Consider the following 20,670-nt stretch of genomic DNA (forward strand, 5'->3'; position numbering starts at 1 on the left):
GTCTGATTATAAGGATTGGGGTTGGAGATGGTAGGGCCAGGGTTGGGGTGGATGTCTCCACTTAGGGCTAGTTTGATATGCATGAGATTATTAGTTTTCTCAGTTTTTGAATGTGTTTGTTTATAACGGAAACTTTATGATTGTGCTCTGTGGGTAATAGGTATGGTGGGAAATGTTACACATTTCAAGTTTTCTTCTTCATAATTTTTGTATACCATTACTTTTAAGAAATGAGAAAAAAAAGCAAACTGCAAAAGATATTAACCTTCTGATCCCACTGGTGGTTCTGAATAATAAATATTCTTTTTATTGGTTCTGTTTTCACAGGCACATAAAACACAGCCAATCACTGGGATCAAATGATGCCTAGCCATACACATTTAGTAGACAGTATTGAAAGTTCTTGTTACTATTTTCAAGCACTTAATAGCTTTCATTTCCCCAATTAAGCAAAGCAATGCATGAGAACTTGTGTTAATGTGTGTTTACTGATCTAGTTATCAAGAATTGCCTTAAAGGTAACCAAAGTCATATTTTGTTTGACCTGTGGTAGTAATTTAGTTCATATGTTGGGAATACTTTGAATTAAGAACCTATCCCCCCAGTGAGGCTTGTTTATGTTGATAAGGATTAGATCCCTAGTGAGGATGTTAGTGTACAGCCACTGATTTTTGTGAAGAAATAGAAGGTCAGATAGGACTGGGTCTTTTGTGACTCAAAAAGCGAGTCACAGCTCACCTTAGAGCAACCAGCAAGCTAATGAGCATAAGGAGAGTCATATTACGCTATTCAGAAAGTTGTCAAGTTTAATACCTTTAATTATTTTGTTTAAAACTCATTGGGGCCTTTTCAGTTCTGTGATATGCTTGGATTTGCACATACTACTATATACAATGATGGGTCCGATAAGGGAACAGTACAATAATAGGAATATTTTCTTTGGATCTTTAGGATATTCCATTGAAAATTAACAGAGCCAGACAGGATATACTGACTATGATGGAAACAAGACCAAATGGGAGAGATTTATCTGCATAAACACCCAAGTCTGTTATGACTATTTTTGTCTGAAGAGGAGTACCATTTATAGCACGTGAGATGGGAACAGCTTTTTTGCTAAAATAGTACTGTGCTGCACCTATTTGAATTCCACTTGTGACTGTACCAGGTATGTACATATTGTAGCCCATTGTTGAAATGGCTTAGTATCAGTGGAGGAATGGATAACAGTACCCGGCTTGCAATCCTCAACCAATGTGATCAACCAGGATTCTGGGATATTGGCTTGGGTGTATGCAAAATAAATGTCAAACAGGATAGGGTCCATCACTCATCCCTGTGGTTACAATTCTATGCTCAAAGAAGGTATCAGTAACTTTATCAACCTGGAATCTGTTGGACTGTGTAGGGGCTTACATTAAGTGTATCTATTTTTTCCAGTAATATCAACATGGTAGATAGTGTCAAAAACCTTGACCAGCATGAGACAAGCAGTGTGCAAAGAGTGATCCTTGTCTGTAACCCTTATAAACTTTTCTAAGAAGTTTGCATGTTAAAAGAGCCAGGATCTGTCCTTCACAAAATCAAACTGATTGGGGCCTAGATCAGTTAAGCTGCCAATGTTTTCATAATTGAACTCTGCTGTGATACATTTCATAGCTTTGAATGCAAGGCTGGAGATGTTGATGGTCCGGGTCTATATTAGATCATCGATTTTTTTAAAACGTCGAATGTTCTAATATCAACCCCTATTCAGCGAATGCTGACAACATCGAACATGCAGAACAGCACCCTAACTCTAACTCACCTACCCCGCGCCCTAACCCTCACGTCCACACAATCGCACACTTACCTGATCCTGACCCATAACTTTCCACCACAGTGCTGAACATAGCAAAGCCACAGGAATGGCCAACCAAATTCCTTCCCTAGGAAGAAATTCGGTGTTCTGCAGCTTTGCTAGTTTCAGTGTTCGCTGAATAGGGGTCAATATTAGAACATTCGAAGTTGTGAAACTTCAATGTTCTAATATAGACCCGATGGTCCTATACTTATTCTCTAGATGGAGTTTCTAAATTATCCTTCTTTGCAATGGTCTCTTCAGTGACATTGTTTAATCATTTTCATTTTTAAGTTTTTGTTCTAGTCTGCAAAGTAATTAAACTGTCAGATTGTTGAGAAAGCTTTCTATTTAAGGTGTATAATTTTCATAAACTCTTTAAGGTTCTATTTTCTAAATTATGCGTTCTTGCAAAGTAGGAAATACATGTTTTCTTATAATTAAGTTTCTTGTCATGCCTTCTCTAGTAGTCAAATTATATGAAAAATGCAGCAAGAAATTGATTCTAGTCACCATAGTGATATGCACAGAAATTTATTAAAAAAATATATTAGACAGCTAATGAAAACTTTTGTAAATGCTTCTTCACATATCTAGCATAATCAACTTCTAATACTATAAAACCAGCCATTGGTTCAAAACATTTTTGAGGTGTTTTAAAACCATAAGCCGTTCAATTAGTATTATAAATAAATGCTGTCATTAACAAACACATGCAAAAATTGAAAAATAATATATGTGGAAAATGCATAATTGTATGCATAAAAAATGTTCTTTATGTCTACTTAACAGCTCAGCTATTGTACTTTCTGTTTTAAAACAGGTTTTGTACTATTAGTGTTATTTACGTCGGATGTATGTAGACCCTGATTCAACAATTACCTGCTCACTCATTTCTACCTATTATGTCACCATTACTTTTATTTTCAAATATTATTTCTAGTATCATAAATTGAAACAAATTGAAACATAAGTGTCATGTCAGTTATTACTGCATGCTAGTACATTCACATTGATTTGCCTCCTAATGTCTGATATATAGTTACATATATGTTCTTTTAACTTGCAATTTATCTTGCCTATATTGAATGCAGTTCATACTTGGCATTTTACATGGTAGATAATGTTTGTGGGGTCACAGTCTACAAAGTGTTTGAATTTATAAATTTTATTAGTCACTGGATGGGTGAAGGTATTTGCTTAAAGAATATGTTTACAAAGAATAAATTTATTACCAATAAAACTGGTCTTTGACTGGATCTTCTATTTATATAACTCTTTTGTCCTTTATAACACAATTATTTTAAATTATGAGCTTTTTTAAATCAAAAAAGTGGATTGATCATAGATAATATTCTTAGATGTATTCAATACTTTCAGAATGTGGCAATATAGTTGTATAATCCCTTTAACATGAAATATGTCTTTTACATGTGCAAATAAATGTCATGCCTTGCTTATTGTTCTGAACATTATGAGGTGATATATTTCTTTATTATTTATTTATTTAACAAAAAGTTCAACAGGGACAGAAACTATTTTCAGTGGAGGCCTGGGGAGAAATGCTCCAGATGCATGTATCTGAAATGCTGGTTTAGCTTTCCCTTGACATTGTAAAAGTTTTAGCTGTTTTTTTTTTCATTAATAAAGATGTATTATAGCCTTTGGGTGGAAACTCATCAGTCAGTGCACCTAGGTACTCATGTAATAATCATCAGTACTTAATCTTTAATTATGCAGCATTTGACCCCCAGCAATATTTAAAAAATTGTGTGGGAGATAAATACTAGTTTTGCATATATACATGTTTTCTTTTTCTAGTCTCCTTCATAAAGACAGTTTTTCAATAGATTTTGCTACAGGAAATTAATATAAGCCCTTGAATATGTTAACTGAAAATTTAAACTAATAGTAGTATGTGTTAAAAAAGTTATAAATTAACCTAGACTATGCAGATCATCACCCCATAAAATGATAACATCATCCACAAACCTTTTAAAAAAGAATAATTAATTCAAGAACTCATTACTGTCATTAAAGAGAAAATTATTCTCCCAGGTAGCTGATGCTAAATTAACATAAGTATTGGCTATGGGCATGCCCATGACCATATCTTTAGTTTGCAAAAATCATCATCATCATCATCCCCTTTTTCCCATTTACATGGGGTCGGGGAATCGTATTAACTGTCACCAACTCTCTCGATTCAGTGCCACTCTCCTGCCTTCTTTAACACTCATGCCTGACTGTTGCAAATCTTCTTTCACACAATCCATCCACCTCTTTGCTGGATGCCCTCACTTCCTCTTACCTTCTTCCTGTCTGTCCCAAATCTGCCTCACCAGATTGTCTTCTGCTTTTCTACACATGTGCCCATACCATCGTAATCTGTTCTCTTTGATCTTTTCTGCAATTGGAGCTACTTTGGCTTCTGCTCTTATGTCCTCATTTCTTCGCCTGTCCCGCAGTGTGCATCCTACCACCTTTCTCAGGCACTTCATTTCCATCACCTCTAGCTTCTTCAACTGTTCTGCCTTTACTGCCCAGGTTTCTGTACCATACAGTAGTACTGGTCACACCACTGTCTTGTACACCTTACTTTTCAGCTTCTTTGGCATTCTTCTGTCATATACTACACCTGATACTCTATGCCAGTTGGCTGCAGCCCCTCTGATTCTAGCTTTGACCTCTTCATTCAGACTACCCTTCTCCTCAACCACCCCTCCCAGAAGCTGTTTACCTGTTCCACTATCTTCCCATCTATCTCTATTCTCAGCTTCTTCTGATTTCCCCAATCTGCTGCCATTACCACTGTCTTATCTGTGCTTAGTTTCATCCCATGTGCCTTCAGTTTTGCATTCCATTCTCCTATCCTTTGCTGAAGTTCTAGATCAGAGTCTGCCTGTAATGCCACATCGTCTGAATACAGCAGCTTTGTTGCTCTGACCCCTCCAACCTGTTTGCTGATGTAGTCCATTACCAGTATGAACAGCAGTGGGCTCAGAGCTGAACCCTGGTGTACACCCACTCCCACTGGGAACCCCTCAGTGAGGCCAAACACTGTTCGTACTTGAGTCACTGGGTCCTTGTACATAGCCTGTACTAATTCTACCAATATTTCTGGGACTTCAAACTACCACAGTACTGTCCAGATCAGCTTTCTTGGGACCTTGTCATATGCTTTCTCCAAGTCTAGGAAAGCCCAGTTTGACTCTCTCCTCTTCTCTAGTTTCTTCTCAAGTATCTGTCTCAATGCAAACATCGGGTCAATTGTGCTGCATCCTGATCTGAATCCGAACTGTTCATCTCCCATCTTACAGTCTACTATTCTGCGTATCCGTTTATCAATCACCCTCTCCAGAACTTTCATGCAATGTGGTAGGAGTTTGATGCCTCTGTACTGTCCACAGTTGTGGATGTCCCCTTTGTTCTTGTACACTGGCACAAGTATGCTTATTCTCCAGTCATCTGGAATACACCTTTCTCTCCACACTGCAATTAGTACCCTCAGGAGCCATCTCTCCCCTAGCTCACCCAGCATCTTTATCATATCTGCTGTGACCTCATCTGAGCCTGCTGCTTTCCCTGACTTCATTTTCCTTAGTGCTGCTCTTACTTCTTCTAAGCTGGGCTCCTCTTCTACTATCATTGCAGGCTGTTTCTGGGGCAGTACCACTTCTGTGGGGTTTTCTTCATTCAGAAGCTGCTGGAAATACTCCTTCCATCTGCCTTTGATGTCCTGTGGGCTGGTAAGCAGGTTGTTGCTGGAATCCCTTATGAAGGGTGTCTGACTATCTTCTTTATCTTTATGTCTTTGCCTTGCAACCTGGTATAGTTTCTTTGTGCCCCTTACTGTGTCACTTTCCAGAAGCTGATAGAGTGCCTCTGATGCCCTATTCTTTGCTATTGCAACTTCTTTCTTAGTTTCTTTGTTAGCCAACCAGTAGTCCTTTCTAGCTTGGTCAGTCTTTTCAATCTCCCACTTCTTCCTGCACTCTTTCTTTCTTTTGATTACTTCCTGCACTTCTGCATTCCACCACCAGCTTTCCTTATGTACCTTATTTCCATACCTGGCTCAGCCACATATCTTTTCTGTAGTCCTAACACATGCTGTTTTAGGCGCTGCCACTCTTCTTCAAAAATATTTATCCTAAAAAAAAAACACAAAAAGAACATTATTAGTTAAAATAATTAATAGCATTTCACTGACAGTATTGATTTCTGCATCATTCGTACCAGGAAACACTAACAGATATTCCCTTATATATGTTCATATCTAAGTACTAGGCTAGATACTTTTGCTGGCCATTTTAAGCCTAGCCAGTTTTGTGCTCAAAATAACCTATCCCATTTGGCTACAGATTGGTCTTACCCATCCTATGGTTGATACTTATATATTACTCCTAATGAGAATAACTGGGATCATATTACAGATGGTATGTGGGGACCCATGCTTTGGATCAAGCATTCAGCTGCTGCCTCTGTCTATTATCAGTAGAGGGGGAAGCCCTGGGGTAAATTTTCTGTTTCTCATCCATAAATCTAAATTGCACTTGAATATGGACATGGATGATCTTTGCTTTATGTGGTCGCGGAGTCTGCTCCACAACAGTGGTATCCTCTGAGGGATATACCTGTTCCTCCAAACTATTCTGTTGAAGTTGCAGAAGAGGTTTAGATCCCTACACCATGTAGTTCATGTTTTTTTAAGAATATATACACAGAAAGGAAGAAATTCAACATCACATACTATTATATAATGTTAAAAATACATTAGATCATCAAGGTAATCTTATAAAATTAACACATTAAGAGTATTGGTATTTCAATAGTAACATTTCAAGGCTATCTCAACCACTAAAGGTCTTAGGATGATTTATAGATCTTATTCTGATCACTTCTTTTCTTTGTTCTTTTTTCTTTTCTTTTCTTTTTTAGACCAAGTATTTCTGATGCCTTTTAACTTGCTGATGTGCAGTAAATCCAGTAGTAATGGTTTGGAGGATGCCTTGTAAGTCAGGCACAGGTCACCTCTTAGAAGCCTGTAGGATTCCAAGTATAATGACAGGGCTTTGAATTGGTCCATGCAGGACATGTTGTTTGGGACTTGTATCCTTTTAGCAAGATAGCTCTGTGGGTGTTGCAGTTATTGCATGTGTCTGGACCAATACATACCAAAGGAGGCATTATATTCAATGATTTGCCTATGAGGACTGAGTAAAGGGGGACAATAACATCCCTAGATCTAGATACAATCCCTTTGTTTATAAGCTGTGCAATACAGAAGGACTTTCTTGCAACAATAGACACATGCTGGTTAAAAGTTAGGTTACTGCCCACATAAGTTCCCAAATCCTGAACAACTGGGTCAACTCTTAAGGTCGTATTGCCAATGTGGCAGTTCCCTGGGATACATGGCTTCACAAAGGGCACAACAATGCATTTTTGGCATTATTTTCAGAACATGATTTTGGCATCAGTTATTTATCTGAGACAGACCTTCTTACAGGATGGCTAAGTCATTTGGGGATTCAATTAATGTGCCTAGGTTAGTCATCTGCAAACCTAGTCAGACAGAACCTTTTGGAATTGCTTTACTTCAGGAAAGTAGATGCCAAACAAAAGAGATCCCAGTACACAACTCTGGGAGACTCCACTAGTGTCTGATCTTTTTTGTGGAGGTGACTTGCCCGGTTTTGATTTTCTGCATCCTATCTGTGAGCTATTTGTCAATACAACAGGTGACATGGGGGTTTATTCCCAGTTTATTTAGCTTTTATTCTTTGCCTGAGTAGGGCATTGCATCAGTATAACTCCTATGCCATTTGGAATCACAGTAAAAAGGATTCAACATCCAAGGTTACAAATAAATAACAAGTTCTATCATGATATGACTGTCATTTGATGCAGAAAACATAACTACCCTCTATATAACTATGAGAAAAATGTAAATATTGCTTCAGAGATTTTTCAAGGTGTACAAACATGGGTTGTGTGATCAGATCTGTAGAGGTGACATTGGGTCTCATTGGTGGAATGGCAGCATTTTTATGGATTTTCAGCAGACCGTTATAAATGGGTGTAATTGTGGTATATAAAAATAATTTAACAAATCTAGATCAGATTGTCAGGTAGTTGTAAATTATATACATCACTATTTACCTTCCTAATGATATTTACCTAAAACAAAGTAATCCATATAATGCAACAATTTAAAAATGTCATCATCGGCAGAAAAATATTTGTTCATTATCAATAAAGCTCCACCTTCACCAGAACACTTAATGGCTCTATCTTGATTATGTAACAACAAATCACGTGCTACTTTTTCAGCATTAGACAAATTAAACCAAACCTTTCTTAAGTTATGTATCATTTAAAAATAGAGAATATATTTCTTTCTCACAGACATTTTGAAAAGCCTGTAAAGTGCTATTGGTTATTGAAATAAGCATACTGGATTTCTTATAAGCCTTTTCAATGCTCTGTTAGGTTTCTCAGGAAATTGTAGTTTGAGATTTTGTTGTCAAGTAAATAATGTAAGTTCAGTGAGGGAATTAACAAGGTTTCCTTTATTAGCAGTTATAAAGGTAATACCCTTATTTAAGAGTGAAAGTTCTATGTCTTAAAGCTCATATTAGGAAATATTATGTCACATCTGATGCTTTGTCTAGGCTGTCTAGGCCCCTTGACCCAAAGCCATTTGTGATCAGTTTAATGAGGACTGTATACATCTGGGCTTAAATGATACTAATAGTATAAGACCTATTTTATAATAGAAAGAAGTACACTAGCTGATCTCTAAGCAAACATACAGAAAAGTTTTTATATATGTAAGTTATGCATTTTCAAATATATATATATATATATATATATATATATATATATATATATTCTTTTTTGTATATATTTGTTTAATGACAGCATTTATGTATGATACTATATATATATTTTGTTTGTATATATTTGTTTAATGACAGAATTTATGTATGATACTAACTGAATGGTTTGTGGTTTTAAAACACCTTGAAAAAGTTTTGAACCAATGGCAGGTTTTAGTGTGATCATGTGAGATGTACATAATGTGTTTACATGGTATTAGAAGTTAATTATGTCAAATATCTGAAGAAGCATTTGAAAAAGCTTTCATCAGCTCCTCTGTCCAATAAAAAAATTAATAATTGTTTCACACATCTCCGTGATGACAGGACTTGATCTCCTGCTGCTTTTTTGTACTACTTATTTGGTGGACTTATCCTTAACCGTAGAGCATCTTTTTGGTGGAGAAAAATTGTACAAACAGATGCTGAATAAAAACTAGGATCTGGGTTTTGTTCATGGTTGAAAGTATAATTTATGTATTTCCCTTCCCAAGAAGGAGCTTGAATTATAATAATGATCTACAACTACAGAGGACTGGTGTACAGCACAGACAACATAACGCACTCCTGCACAATTCATAGATGAACCATGCACCCGTAAACTAGAACTTATACAACTGCATACCTTGAGGAGTCAAGATATGCAGCTGGTATGTAAATGGGGTTCCACAGTGTATTGCATAATTCAATTATGTTTGAATTGTATTTTTTTGTTTTTTGTAACTCTGCCACAAACTGTGATATATTATACTATGTACATAACCAGACCAGTAAAGGAGGATCCTGTGGAGTTCTCTGATTACTCTGTTCGTTCATTTCCCACGTTCAGACAGCCCACCTAGTGCCTGCTGGGCACCTGTGTGTCCTGTCCGTTGACAGAGACATATCTTTCTGCAGCACTAGTGCTGATGTTGGGTCTGGCACTTCCTTACTCCATTTGTCAGTAACTTCAGGGATGACCTGAAAATACTATGGGTAACTCTGGGCTCTTCAAGGGTTATTGGTACATGCAGTGCTGCTAATCTTCAGGTGATGTAGCTTAAAGGTATCTTTGGTAAATACTTTTCACCCCTACCTTTCACTATTTTGTTTGCTATATGATGTACATGTGGTGTATCTTGGAATCTCATTCCCAAGTCATGTGTACACCTCTAGTAACAAACATTCAGCACAGTCAAACTGCATGTCTTCCAATCACTGCACAATCAATTAGAACACAGAGGGCATTATTTATCTGTTCTACCATTCTACCTCATACTGTTCTTCCTGATAACACTGCCACTGTGGACAAATTCTGATACCCAGTCCCTCAGACCAGTCTGCAACCTTCATAAATGTGGGTCCAGCATACTATGCAATGTGATAAAATAAATCCAATAGGAATAATAAAAATGCAGCTTATCATAAATATATTATACCTAATAATTTCTGCAGACTTCTAAAATTATTTTTTCTTCTAGGTTAGCTATGGTTCAACAGTGGCCCTGCTAAGCAATAAGAACCAGTTTCCTTCATTCCTCCGCACCAGTCCCAGTGACACATTTCAGTCCATTGGCGTAGCCCATCTGCTTATATATTTTGGCTGGACCTGGGTTGGAATTCTGGCAGAAGAAAGTGACTATGGACAGCAGGGCAGTCAGACTGTTAAAGAAGAGCTTCTCAAGTCAGGAGCCTGTATTGCATTCTTTGAATCAATTCCTGTAGTTTACAATGAGAAGAAGATCCAGAGAATCACTGATGTTATCAAGGGATCATCTGCAAATGCCATTCTGGCCTTCTCAACTGATGATGGTTTAAATCCTGTCATGGAGGTTATATCCAAACATAACATTACCAACAAGATCTGGCTTGCTTCAGATGGATGGTTTTTCTCTACCATCTTTTCCAATAAAAAATTTATTAAAATATTAAAGGGTGCCATTGGATTTGTGTCCCAAAAAGGTGAAATGCCTGACTTTAAAGAGCACCTCCTGGATGTTAGCCCTTTTAAATATCCAAATGACATATTTCTGAAGGAGTTTTGGGAGGTGGCCTTTGGTTGTAAATGGCAGCATAACTTCAGTCAACCTGTGGGAAATGCAGTAAATGAAGAAACACTGCTTTGCAATGGGAGTGAAAAGTTAAATGAACTGAATAACCCTTTCACAGATATCTCTTCCCTAACAACACCCTACAATGTTTATCAAGCAGCATTGGTAACTGGACAGGCTTTGCATGATATGTCTACATGCTGTCCAGGTTATGGCTTGCTGGAAAATGGATCATGCCCTGACATAAATCATTTTGAGCCCTGGCAGGTAGGGTTGGTGGATAAGGCAAATACTTAAGTTATATAACTTGAATACAAACTTTTATACCAGATAAAGAATGTGTTCATGTAACACAGACTGAAATTGCTATCAAACCTTTTTAACCAAGTGTTTATCATTGTAGTGGTTCTAATAAGTCCACTTTTGGCAAATCTAAATAATTTCTTATTACTGAAAATAATTTTAATTTAATTTAGTATGACACAAAATAAGCAAAACTATAACTGCTTTGTGCAAAGATGTAGAAGTTTAATGGATCTGTCTGTCTACATGACTAAGGAATGCTTTATGACTGCAGTAGATGACATTTGTGGTTGTTTTTGTGGTTGCCATTTCTCAATATTTACTTTTTAGTTTACTAGGCTAAGCTAATATACCCAGTATCCTATTTTAACTAATGTATTTATTATACAAAGTATAAAATATGCACATGCACATGTATGTACCCAAGCAATACTTCATAGCACATTCAGATATTAGAAAAGTAAAGCCCCGTCTTCAACAAAACCACAATTTGTTTCTGAGATATTATATCATTCAACTGTTTTATTATTACATTCCAAAAAAGTGCACAGAACACTGGCAGCCATACTTCCAAATATGGATTTGAACTAGTTGCATCAAGTGCATCTCATCTGATCTTCATAGAAATGTAAACTCTGCTGACAGAGTATGAGCAAATAACTCACTAACCATCCTGCCATCACCCACTAGTTAGGCCAGTTATCACATCACTAATGCTGCCACCATGTGACTCAATGGATATGTAGCTGTTATTTTTTTATTTTTCTTTTTATAGACTCCATGACATCATTTTATTTGTAACATCTTGTAATGTATCATCATACCTGAAACTTTCTGTACTGCAGCTTTAAACATTTAGCAGCTTTTCCATATAGCAGAGTACCAGGATGTAAATAATCATGTGGTATCCTATGAAACTGTATAGTGGAAATGACAATACTTACACACTGGAAACACAGCCCTTCATATCCATTTCTCACTTTATGTGGCCTATCATTCATGTAACAGTATTTACTGCATGCATTTCTGAGCTGAGTTAGTTTTCTGACAGACTAGTCATTTCAGGAGGAAGGCTGTCTGAGAGCTCCATCAGTGTCTGTTCAATAACAAACTCCCTGAAGTTACCCTGAGCCTTTACTTCTGCAGACTCATATCCTGACTTCATGTTCTTGTTGAATTTTTGCCAGACTAGTCATTCTGCTACACATTCTATTTGTGTCCTCTGTTTTACCTTTTGCCACTGGGATGCTGCTGATTCATAACAGTGCCCTGTTTTCTTTCTGACAGTAAACAGATGTTTAACTTCTTATGTATTTCTAAATAGGATTTCTGGTGTCATCCACATACCATCTTTATAATCCTGTTTTGACTGTATCTATTATTAATTGTCATTCTGGAAAGGTAATCTGTAGAAGCCAGTAGAGTTTTTTGACAATGGCATTCATTTTAATTTGATCATAGGCAAGCTGACTTACTATCTGTTTAGCAAATGCACCTCTTGCTGTACAGCAAGATATTTAATTTACCATCAATCCAGATTTGTAAATAGATTCAGGTGTTTTAAGATATTGGTAAGATAAACTTCTGCCTTTCAATAATAATGCATTTACCAAGATAGTTTGCAATGTGAATTGGTGTGTTTCAGAAATGCCCATTAACAGTAAACCACATGTAGCTAAAATATATACTATTGTCTAAATCATAAGTATTCCTTGCAACAGTACTTATAATAATTTATAAACCCACAACATCAAGATATATAAGTTAGTTATAATCAATGAAGGAATGAAAAGCTTCATATTATATTTAGCACTCCCACACGTTATAGTTCCTAACAAAGCCAAAGCATTATTTCTAAAGGTTTTGTACTGCTCTGTGCTTGCAGATTCATGGCTGGCAGAAAGCTATTCCTTGTGGTTAAAGGAAAAAATTCAGTTTCTCCCAATGTGATACTTGACTGGGATACCTCTCTCTACACTGGGAAAGGAACTGTGTTAAGCTCCTTTATTGTGTTCATTTTAACCTTCTGCTGAGTAGGTAAAAGGGATGGGATATAGAAATCCTCATAAATAAGTTTCTGTGAGGAAGTTATCATTGTACAGAATATATCACTTCCAATTCTTTCATTTTATAACATTTAAAAATAGATTTAATAATGGGTTGTTTTCAAGCAAGACTGAATTTACAAAATAATATTGTTTTAGAAAATTGAGCACTTCACTAACTACATTCTTATAAAATAAAGATATATTGATCTATTAAGTTTTATTTGTTGTCATGTCACTAGAAAAAGGACTAATGACAACATATATATTTTTCTATAATAATGATCTTACAAAACATAGGACAGCCATTGTAAATAAAATGAGTAAACTCTAATTCATTTAATTGTAAAACATGTTCACTTCATTGAGTTTATGGAATTTGTACACATTGCAACTATAACATAACCTTATTTGAGAGAAAGGGCGACATGTAATCCTTTCCCTGTTATACCTGTATATGTGGTGGTAGCTTTTATGTTGATCAAACTTAATGATGACTAGGGATAGAAATATTAGAGCATTGTGCAGTTATTAAAATATTATGACAAAATAATTTATATTACTATTTCCATGTTGTACATGCACACATCCTTGACCTTCCATTTGTTTCCTTACCTTTAAACTGCTCCTCAACAGTACAGATGAGCCATCATTTGGGTTTAACTCCTAATTTCTTTAAAATACAGCTACCAAAATCCAAAATGATGGCAAGGAATGGCTGCCATTGATAATGTTAAGAAGTCAAGTTTTCAAAAGTTTCAGTCTACCTAGTACAAAATAACAAGATTTGCTATTTTACCAGTTAACAATACCTACATATCATATACTTAACAAACGTGCTTGGATGCCACTCAGTATTAAACATTAAACTTCATCTGTCTTACTTTTACACCTAAACTCTTGCAGAGCTGGAAATGTCTTGCACTTTCTTTGCTGATATGTATCTATGTTACTGACAGACCACTGAAATCATTGGATAAACAAAACAAAGAAAACATCCATAAGACTCGGACACTTAGCTCATAGCCACTTTTTGGCCAAAACATTGGAACTCACTTCCTAAAGGAATTGCCTCAGTAAAGACTTTATACCTTTCAATCACTCATGTAAATCCCTCTATACTGTATCAGCAACCTACCATAGCTTTGCTGTTACACAGTCCTCATATAATATCCATTACTTCTGTTCAGATAATCATATAATAAAATCTACAAGTACCAGTGCTATCCATCAACATGACATCCTCATCTCATTTATAACAAATATCTTTAGGATGTAACCTAATTTGAATGATGATATATCAACACACACACACACACACACACACACACACATATATATATATATATATATATATATATATATATATATATATATATAAATTTATATTATGTACATGTATCTGGGCATGTGTTATTTGATCTATGACATAATTCATCTACAAAGAAAGGTGTCACAATTGATCTAAAATAAATTTAATCAAAACCACGAATGACTGAATCAAATTTGATAAAAATATGCAAAAGGCTATCAAAAATCACTGCTTGTGTCATTTTTGGATCATAGGAATTAGAATGCAAATTAATGCTGGTCAGTATTAGTAACTTGTTAATGTCCAGTATTATATTATTTTTTGTCCCTACATGTTTGTGTTTGAGGAGTTTTCTATTTTCTCTGTGGTTGTGTGACTGTAGAGTTAGTATATTTAAGAAAGGGGTTTGAGGGTTAAGTTGGAGCTTATCTAAAAAATCCTGTGTTGGTTTGTGATTTAGTATGTAGTTGCCTGGTAAGAAAAGATTTACTTTGATTTATATTTTATTGTTTTCAGCATTAATTTTCATTGTTTGTTGTTAGAATGGAATAGGTTTTAGACAGGCAAACTCTAGCCATCCCAAGGGGCCTAGTCACTTATAAATTCACACAGACTGCAGAGAGGACAATCCACAGCTTATCTAAACAATCCTGTATTGGTCTGTGAGTGATTGTGCAGTTGTCTGGTAAGAGAAGATCTATTTTGATTTATATTTTATTTTTTACCACTGTTTTCAGAGTTTGTAGTAAGAAAATAAGAAGATTTACCAAAGTGTCAGTTTGTAATTTATTGGTCTTTACTGTTAAAAAGAGGTGCAACTGTGAGTGATAGTAAGAAAGGAATTCCAGTTTTTGTGTAACTTTCAGAACTGGTACAGTCAGAACAAGAACTTTATTCTACTTAATTTAATATTTAGTTATGTATTGTTTGTATGATTTTTTTCTTAGAACTTGATTTAAATCACTGTGAATTGTGTGATAAATGATTTTGATTATCCAATTCTTTTAGAATTCTTTATTCATTTGCAGCTGAAAATGGATTCCTTAAATGAATATGCCATTAAAGATTTGCTAAAGCACAAGTATCTTGTACAGTGTGCTAAATCTATGAATATTTAAAGGTAACACTTGATAACACTGGTGATCTGTGCTCCTCATGTCAAAAGCTGGATGATTTGTTTACCTTTATTAGTAGTAAATCTAGACTTACCAATTATGATTGCACTTGTGCAATTGGCATAGATGGGAGAACTGTTGTTGCCTATATTAACAACTGGACTGATAAGATAAATACTGTTAGGCAAAGAGAAAATAGAACACATTTAGGAATGGAAGTGTCTATTGTCAGTAAATATCATTCAACCCCTACTGAACAAGATAATACCGTACCGCTGACACCTTTGGAATTCTGGATACAAATATTCAGCAATCTGAGGATTCAGAGCAAATAGAAGAAAATAAAAAAGAAATAAAGGAAGAAGTTCAAAACAAATAACAAGGAAGAAAAAGAAACGGATTAATGTCTATAAAGTAAAGAGAATACATACTAAAAAGGACACTGCTTTGTTATGTAACACATAGATCACAAAGAATGATAAAATTTTCCTATCAGGAAGCCTTCTATCTATACAAAAAGGCATATTTTTTTTTCAAAAGAGTAGATAGAAAAAAGTGGCAAGGGGCAGGTGAAAAGAAAGAAATGGAATACGAGCAGAGGAAGGTCATAAAGAGAGCTACAACAGGCACATCTGTCAGATTAAGGACAAAGGGTTATTATTTAGACACTGGACACCGGATGTGAGTCTAGAGTGGGAAGTGGCACAGCAGTTGGTAGTCTCAAGTGCCTACCATTTGGCACTTCTCACCACGGCACCCACTATTCTGTCTTTTTATGAAGTATGCAATCCTGTATTGTTCTGTGAGTGATTGTGCAGTTGTCTGGTAAGAGAAGATTTATTTTGATTTATATTTTATTTTTTACCAGTGTTTTCAGAGTTTGTAGTAAGAAAACAAGAAGATTTACCAAAGTGTCGGTTTGTAATTTATTGGTCTTTACTGTTAAAAAGAGGTGCAACTGTGAGTGAAAGTAAGAAAGGAATTCGAGTTTTTGTGTAACTTTCACAACTGGTACAGTCAGAACAAGAACTTTATTCTACTTAATTTAATATTTAGTTATGTATTGTTTGTGTGATTTTTCTCTTAGGTTCATAGGTTCATAGATTGATACTAGGCTATCTGCCCTAGGGCATTTATAAGCCTAGTCAGAGTATGTTTGGCTTACGCCACCCTTTTAGATTAGTTGACTGTGCCTCTGTATAGTAGGTCACAGAAGGTAGCCCTTTTAAGGTTTGTTTTCTGTACCTCTGTCAAGCAGCGACACAGAAGAGATGCCAGCGGTACGATCTCCCATCCATTCGTCAAGATTTCTCTTGAAGAGGGTCAGTGAGGGGCTCTGCCTGACATGGATTGGGATTTTGTTCCAGAGTAAGGGGAGCCTCTGGGATATGAATCTGTCCCTCCAGCATGTCCTATTTATTTCTGTGCTGAGGTTCAGGTCCCTGGAACGTGTAGCTCTAAGGGATTTAGATTTCCTGAGGTGAAGCATGTCCATTAATTCTGGGTTGGACATGACTTTATACATCAGACACAGATCACCTCTGAGTAGGCGGTACGCAACTGAGTAGAGCTGGAGTTTCTTTAGCCGAACTGCATAGGGCATCTGTTTGAGCCCCTTGATCCTCTCGGTGAGATACTTTTGGGGTCTTTCCAGTTGCTGAAGGTGTCGGTTAAGGTACATCCCAAATGGGGCATTGTACTCAATTATGGGCCTGATAAGTGATGAGTAGAGGGGCATAATGACCTCTCTTGATCTAGATGTGAACCCTTTCATGATAAGGTGGGCTATATATTAGGTCTTTCTAACCACTTTGGCAACATGATTGTCAAAGGAGAGATTGCTATCTACTTGGGTCCCCAAGTCCCCAATTACTTCTTCAATACTTAATGGATTAACACCTATGTGGTAATTTGTGGGCACTTTGTTTTTTCCAAAGGGGATGACTATGCACTTTTTGGCATTTAGCTTTAGGCCATGGCTCTGGCACCAGTTATCTGTCTCTGTGAGACCGTTTTGGAGGATGCTTGTGTCGGTCGGAGAGTCGATTATAGCACCCAGTTTGCAGTCGTCTGCGAACTTGGTCAGCCATAGTCCACCCATGTTAGCCTGTACCTCAGAGAAATATATACTGAACAAGAGAGGTCCCAGGACTGAGCCTTGTGGGACACCACTTGTAACTGGTTTAGAGTCTGACATGGCACCTGCTGTTCTGACCATGTGGGTTTTATCCCTGAGCCAGTTTGCAACCCATCTTGTGACATAGGGGTTGATATTTAAGCTGGTGAGCTTATTTATGATGCCCGAGTGGGGTATTGTGTCAAAGGCCTTTGCGAGATCCAGGTAGGCTGTGTGGACGACCTACCCTTCATCTATATCTTTGGTAACTGTTTCAAAGAAGTCGACCAGATTCAAGAGGCAAGATCTGCACTTAACGAAGCCGAATTGGGTAGGATCCAGTGTCTGGAGGTTCCCAATGTCTTTGTTTATGATTTCCATAGCTTTGCAGACCAGGCTAGTCAGGCTTATAGGGTGATAGTTTCCGGGGTCTGTTGTGGCACCACCTTTTTGGAGTGGGACCACTGTTGCTGTACGCCATTCCTTGGGAACATATCCTGTAGTAAGGCTGAGATTGAGCAGTATCTTTATATGAGGGTTTAGTTCTTCTTGAAGCTCATGTAAGACGCAGCCCGGGACACCGTCTGGTCCCACTGATGCTGTGTTTTTAGCTTTGAAGAGGGCAGCTCTCACCTGTGCATCTGTGATCTCAGGAAGGCTACACTCTGTTGTGATAGACATTTTCTCTTTTGGGGGGGAAGTGGGGGAGAAGTTTGCACTGAACCTTTCTGCCAGGATGTTGGCAATGTCTGTGGGTTCAGTGAATTTTTTGTCATTTTGCACTAACTCAGAGCATATCTGGGAGTTGCCTCCCAGGTTTCTGACATAACTGACATAACTAAAGAAGGCCTTGTGATTATCTTTAGTGTTTTGTGCAATTTTTCTTTCAAAGCTGGCCTTAGAAGATTTTATGAGGGATCATAGTTTCTTGCTAGTACTGATCAGTGACGCCTTCCCTTTTTGGGATTTTGCTCTGTCATGTAGTAGCTTTCTCCTTCTGTTGTATAGCTTATTTATGGCTGGGGTCCACCAGACAGGTCTCCTGCCTTTGGAGGAGTGAGTCTTGGTTTTATTTGGGATAGCATGCTCCATGCATTCCTATAGGTGTCCATAGAATGCTTTTGTAAAGGATTCTGCATTTTGGGCCGTATTGTCTACTAGTCCGGGGGCTTTGAAGGATTCCACCTCAGTTCTGAGAAGTGTGAAGTTTGCTTTTGAGAAGTTCTTCACCGTGGTTTCCTTGGCTAGGGATGGGGACGGAATATGGATGTCCAGTGAGATTTGTTTGTGGTCTGATCTTACCAATGAGGGGGTATACCTCTGGTGTGAAACACAGAGACCCCATGTTGGTGATGACCAGATCCAGTATGTTTTCCCCTCTTGTGGGAGTGGTGACCAGTTATTCCATAGCATTTGAGTTTATAAATTCTAGGAACCGTTGGGTGAGGGTGTTTGGGCTTGAGTAGTTTTCCCAGTCGATGTTTGGGTAGTTGAAGTCACCCAATATAAGAGTGTTTGGAGAGACCTTCATTTTCTCCAGTGTTCTCAGGAAAGTGGAGTGAGGTTCCTGTGTTTGGGAGGGTGGTCTGTAGCAGGCTACGAACAGAAAGTCAGTTTTGCCCACTGTTAGTTGGACATGGATGGTCTCTGAAGCTTTGTGCAGTGCCACTAGCCTGGAGGTGTGGGTATCTTTGATAAATATGGATACTCCCCCTCCTTTTGTGGTTCGGTCCAAGTTTTGAGGCCAGAAAGCATGGTATGAAGTATAGCCTGGTAGTGCTGGGGTGCTCTCAGCAGCCTTGAACCAGGTTTCTGTTACTGCACAGATATCGATATTCTCCATACTGAGGAGAGTCTCGAGTGCGTGCATCTTGAGGTTTAGACTTCTAGCATTGAGCAGCATTACCCTTAGTTTTTTTTTCTTTGTGTTGTCTATGGGGGTGGGTTTGTCTTTTCAGCCTTGCCTAAAAAAGGCACTATGGGGGAGGCAAGAGCCTTAGCCAGTATTCAAAAACCCAGGGGTGACAGGTGCAAGCCGTCTCTAGCGAAGCAACGTGGCTTGTTGAGCATGTCATCCCAGGCTGACAGACACTGGATCCCCTTTGAATGACACCAATACTTTAGCCAATTGTTAAAATTGATAATTTTGTCTTTATACTGTGGCATCATTCTTGGTGAGGGTAAGATGCTACTCAAGGTCAGGGTCATATCGGCCTGGGCTACATGATCAAAGAGCTCCTGTACGTCTTTTTTCATGTAGTCCAGGGAGGTACATCTCAGGTCATTCACACCAGCATGGACAATGATGGAGTCATACTTGTACTTGCTTTGGAGTGACCCGAGTGCTTGTGTTATGTGGTGGATCCTGGGACCCAACAGGCAGCTTACAGTGACCTTCTCCTTGTTCAGCCTGGTGAGTAGGACGTCAATGTGTCTGACAATAGAGCCACCTATTACAAGTGTATTAGGTGTGTTGTTTAGCCTTAAGGGCTGTGAATGTGTGGCACACTGACTTTGTGAGCTATGTGCTACGTGGATATTGTTTTATGGTAGGTGTTGCTTGGATGTCTGCTTTGGAGGTCTCTGCTGCTTAGGAAGATTTTTATTTAGAGCCTCCGAGTATGTTTTTGTGTGTTTATGTGTTTGGTTTGCTGATGCGATAGGTCTATGTGAGACTAGATTTTTGGTGTGTGTGGTTACCTTCTCCTCCTGACAGGCTGTGCTAGTACTGGGTTGAGAGAGCTTAGCCTCCAGTTTGGCTATATAGTTGCATCTTTCACATATATTTGAGCTTGTTGGGAGTAGGAGAGGGTGGTCTGTATACATAAGGCAGTTGTAACATTGCCTCAGGATTCCCAGATTCACCAGCTGGACTGGAGAGTAAACTCAAAACTGACCTTTGGACATGCCTGAATAATACAGGGAACTACTTATTGACTGATCAGAAAAAAACAATAGGGAGCAAGTGCTTTGAAGGAGTATAAAAGGATGTAATGCTTTAGTTTGCGTTTACCTATGAGATTACTTA

The 20,670-nt window shown here is 37.6% G+C and overlaps 1 protein-coding gene across 1 annotated transcript in view; it reads left to right on the forward strand.

Moving 5' to 3' along the window:
* LOC122790948 (extracellular calcium-sensing receptor-like) overlaps positions 1-20,670 on the forward strand; it is a 190,554-nt gene that overhangs the window by 59,444 nt on the left and 110,440 nt on the right. The window contains exon 2 of the mRNA XM_044058653.1: positions 10,182-11,018. Within this exon, the coding sequence (XP_043914588.1) occupies positions 10,182-11,018 (837 nt within the window). The remainder of the gene's footprint in view (positions 1-10,181; positions 11,019-20,670) is intronic.

The sequence above is a fragment of the Protopterus annectens genome, chromosome 16.part0 (assembly GCF_019279795.1).
Source record: "Protopterus annectens isolate FY-2018-M chromosome 16.part0, PAN1.0, whole genome shotgun sequence".
NCBI classification, from domain to species: domain Eukaryota; kingdom Metazoa; phylum Chordata; order Ceratodontiformes; family Protopteridae; genus Protopterus; species Protopterus annectens.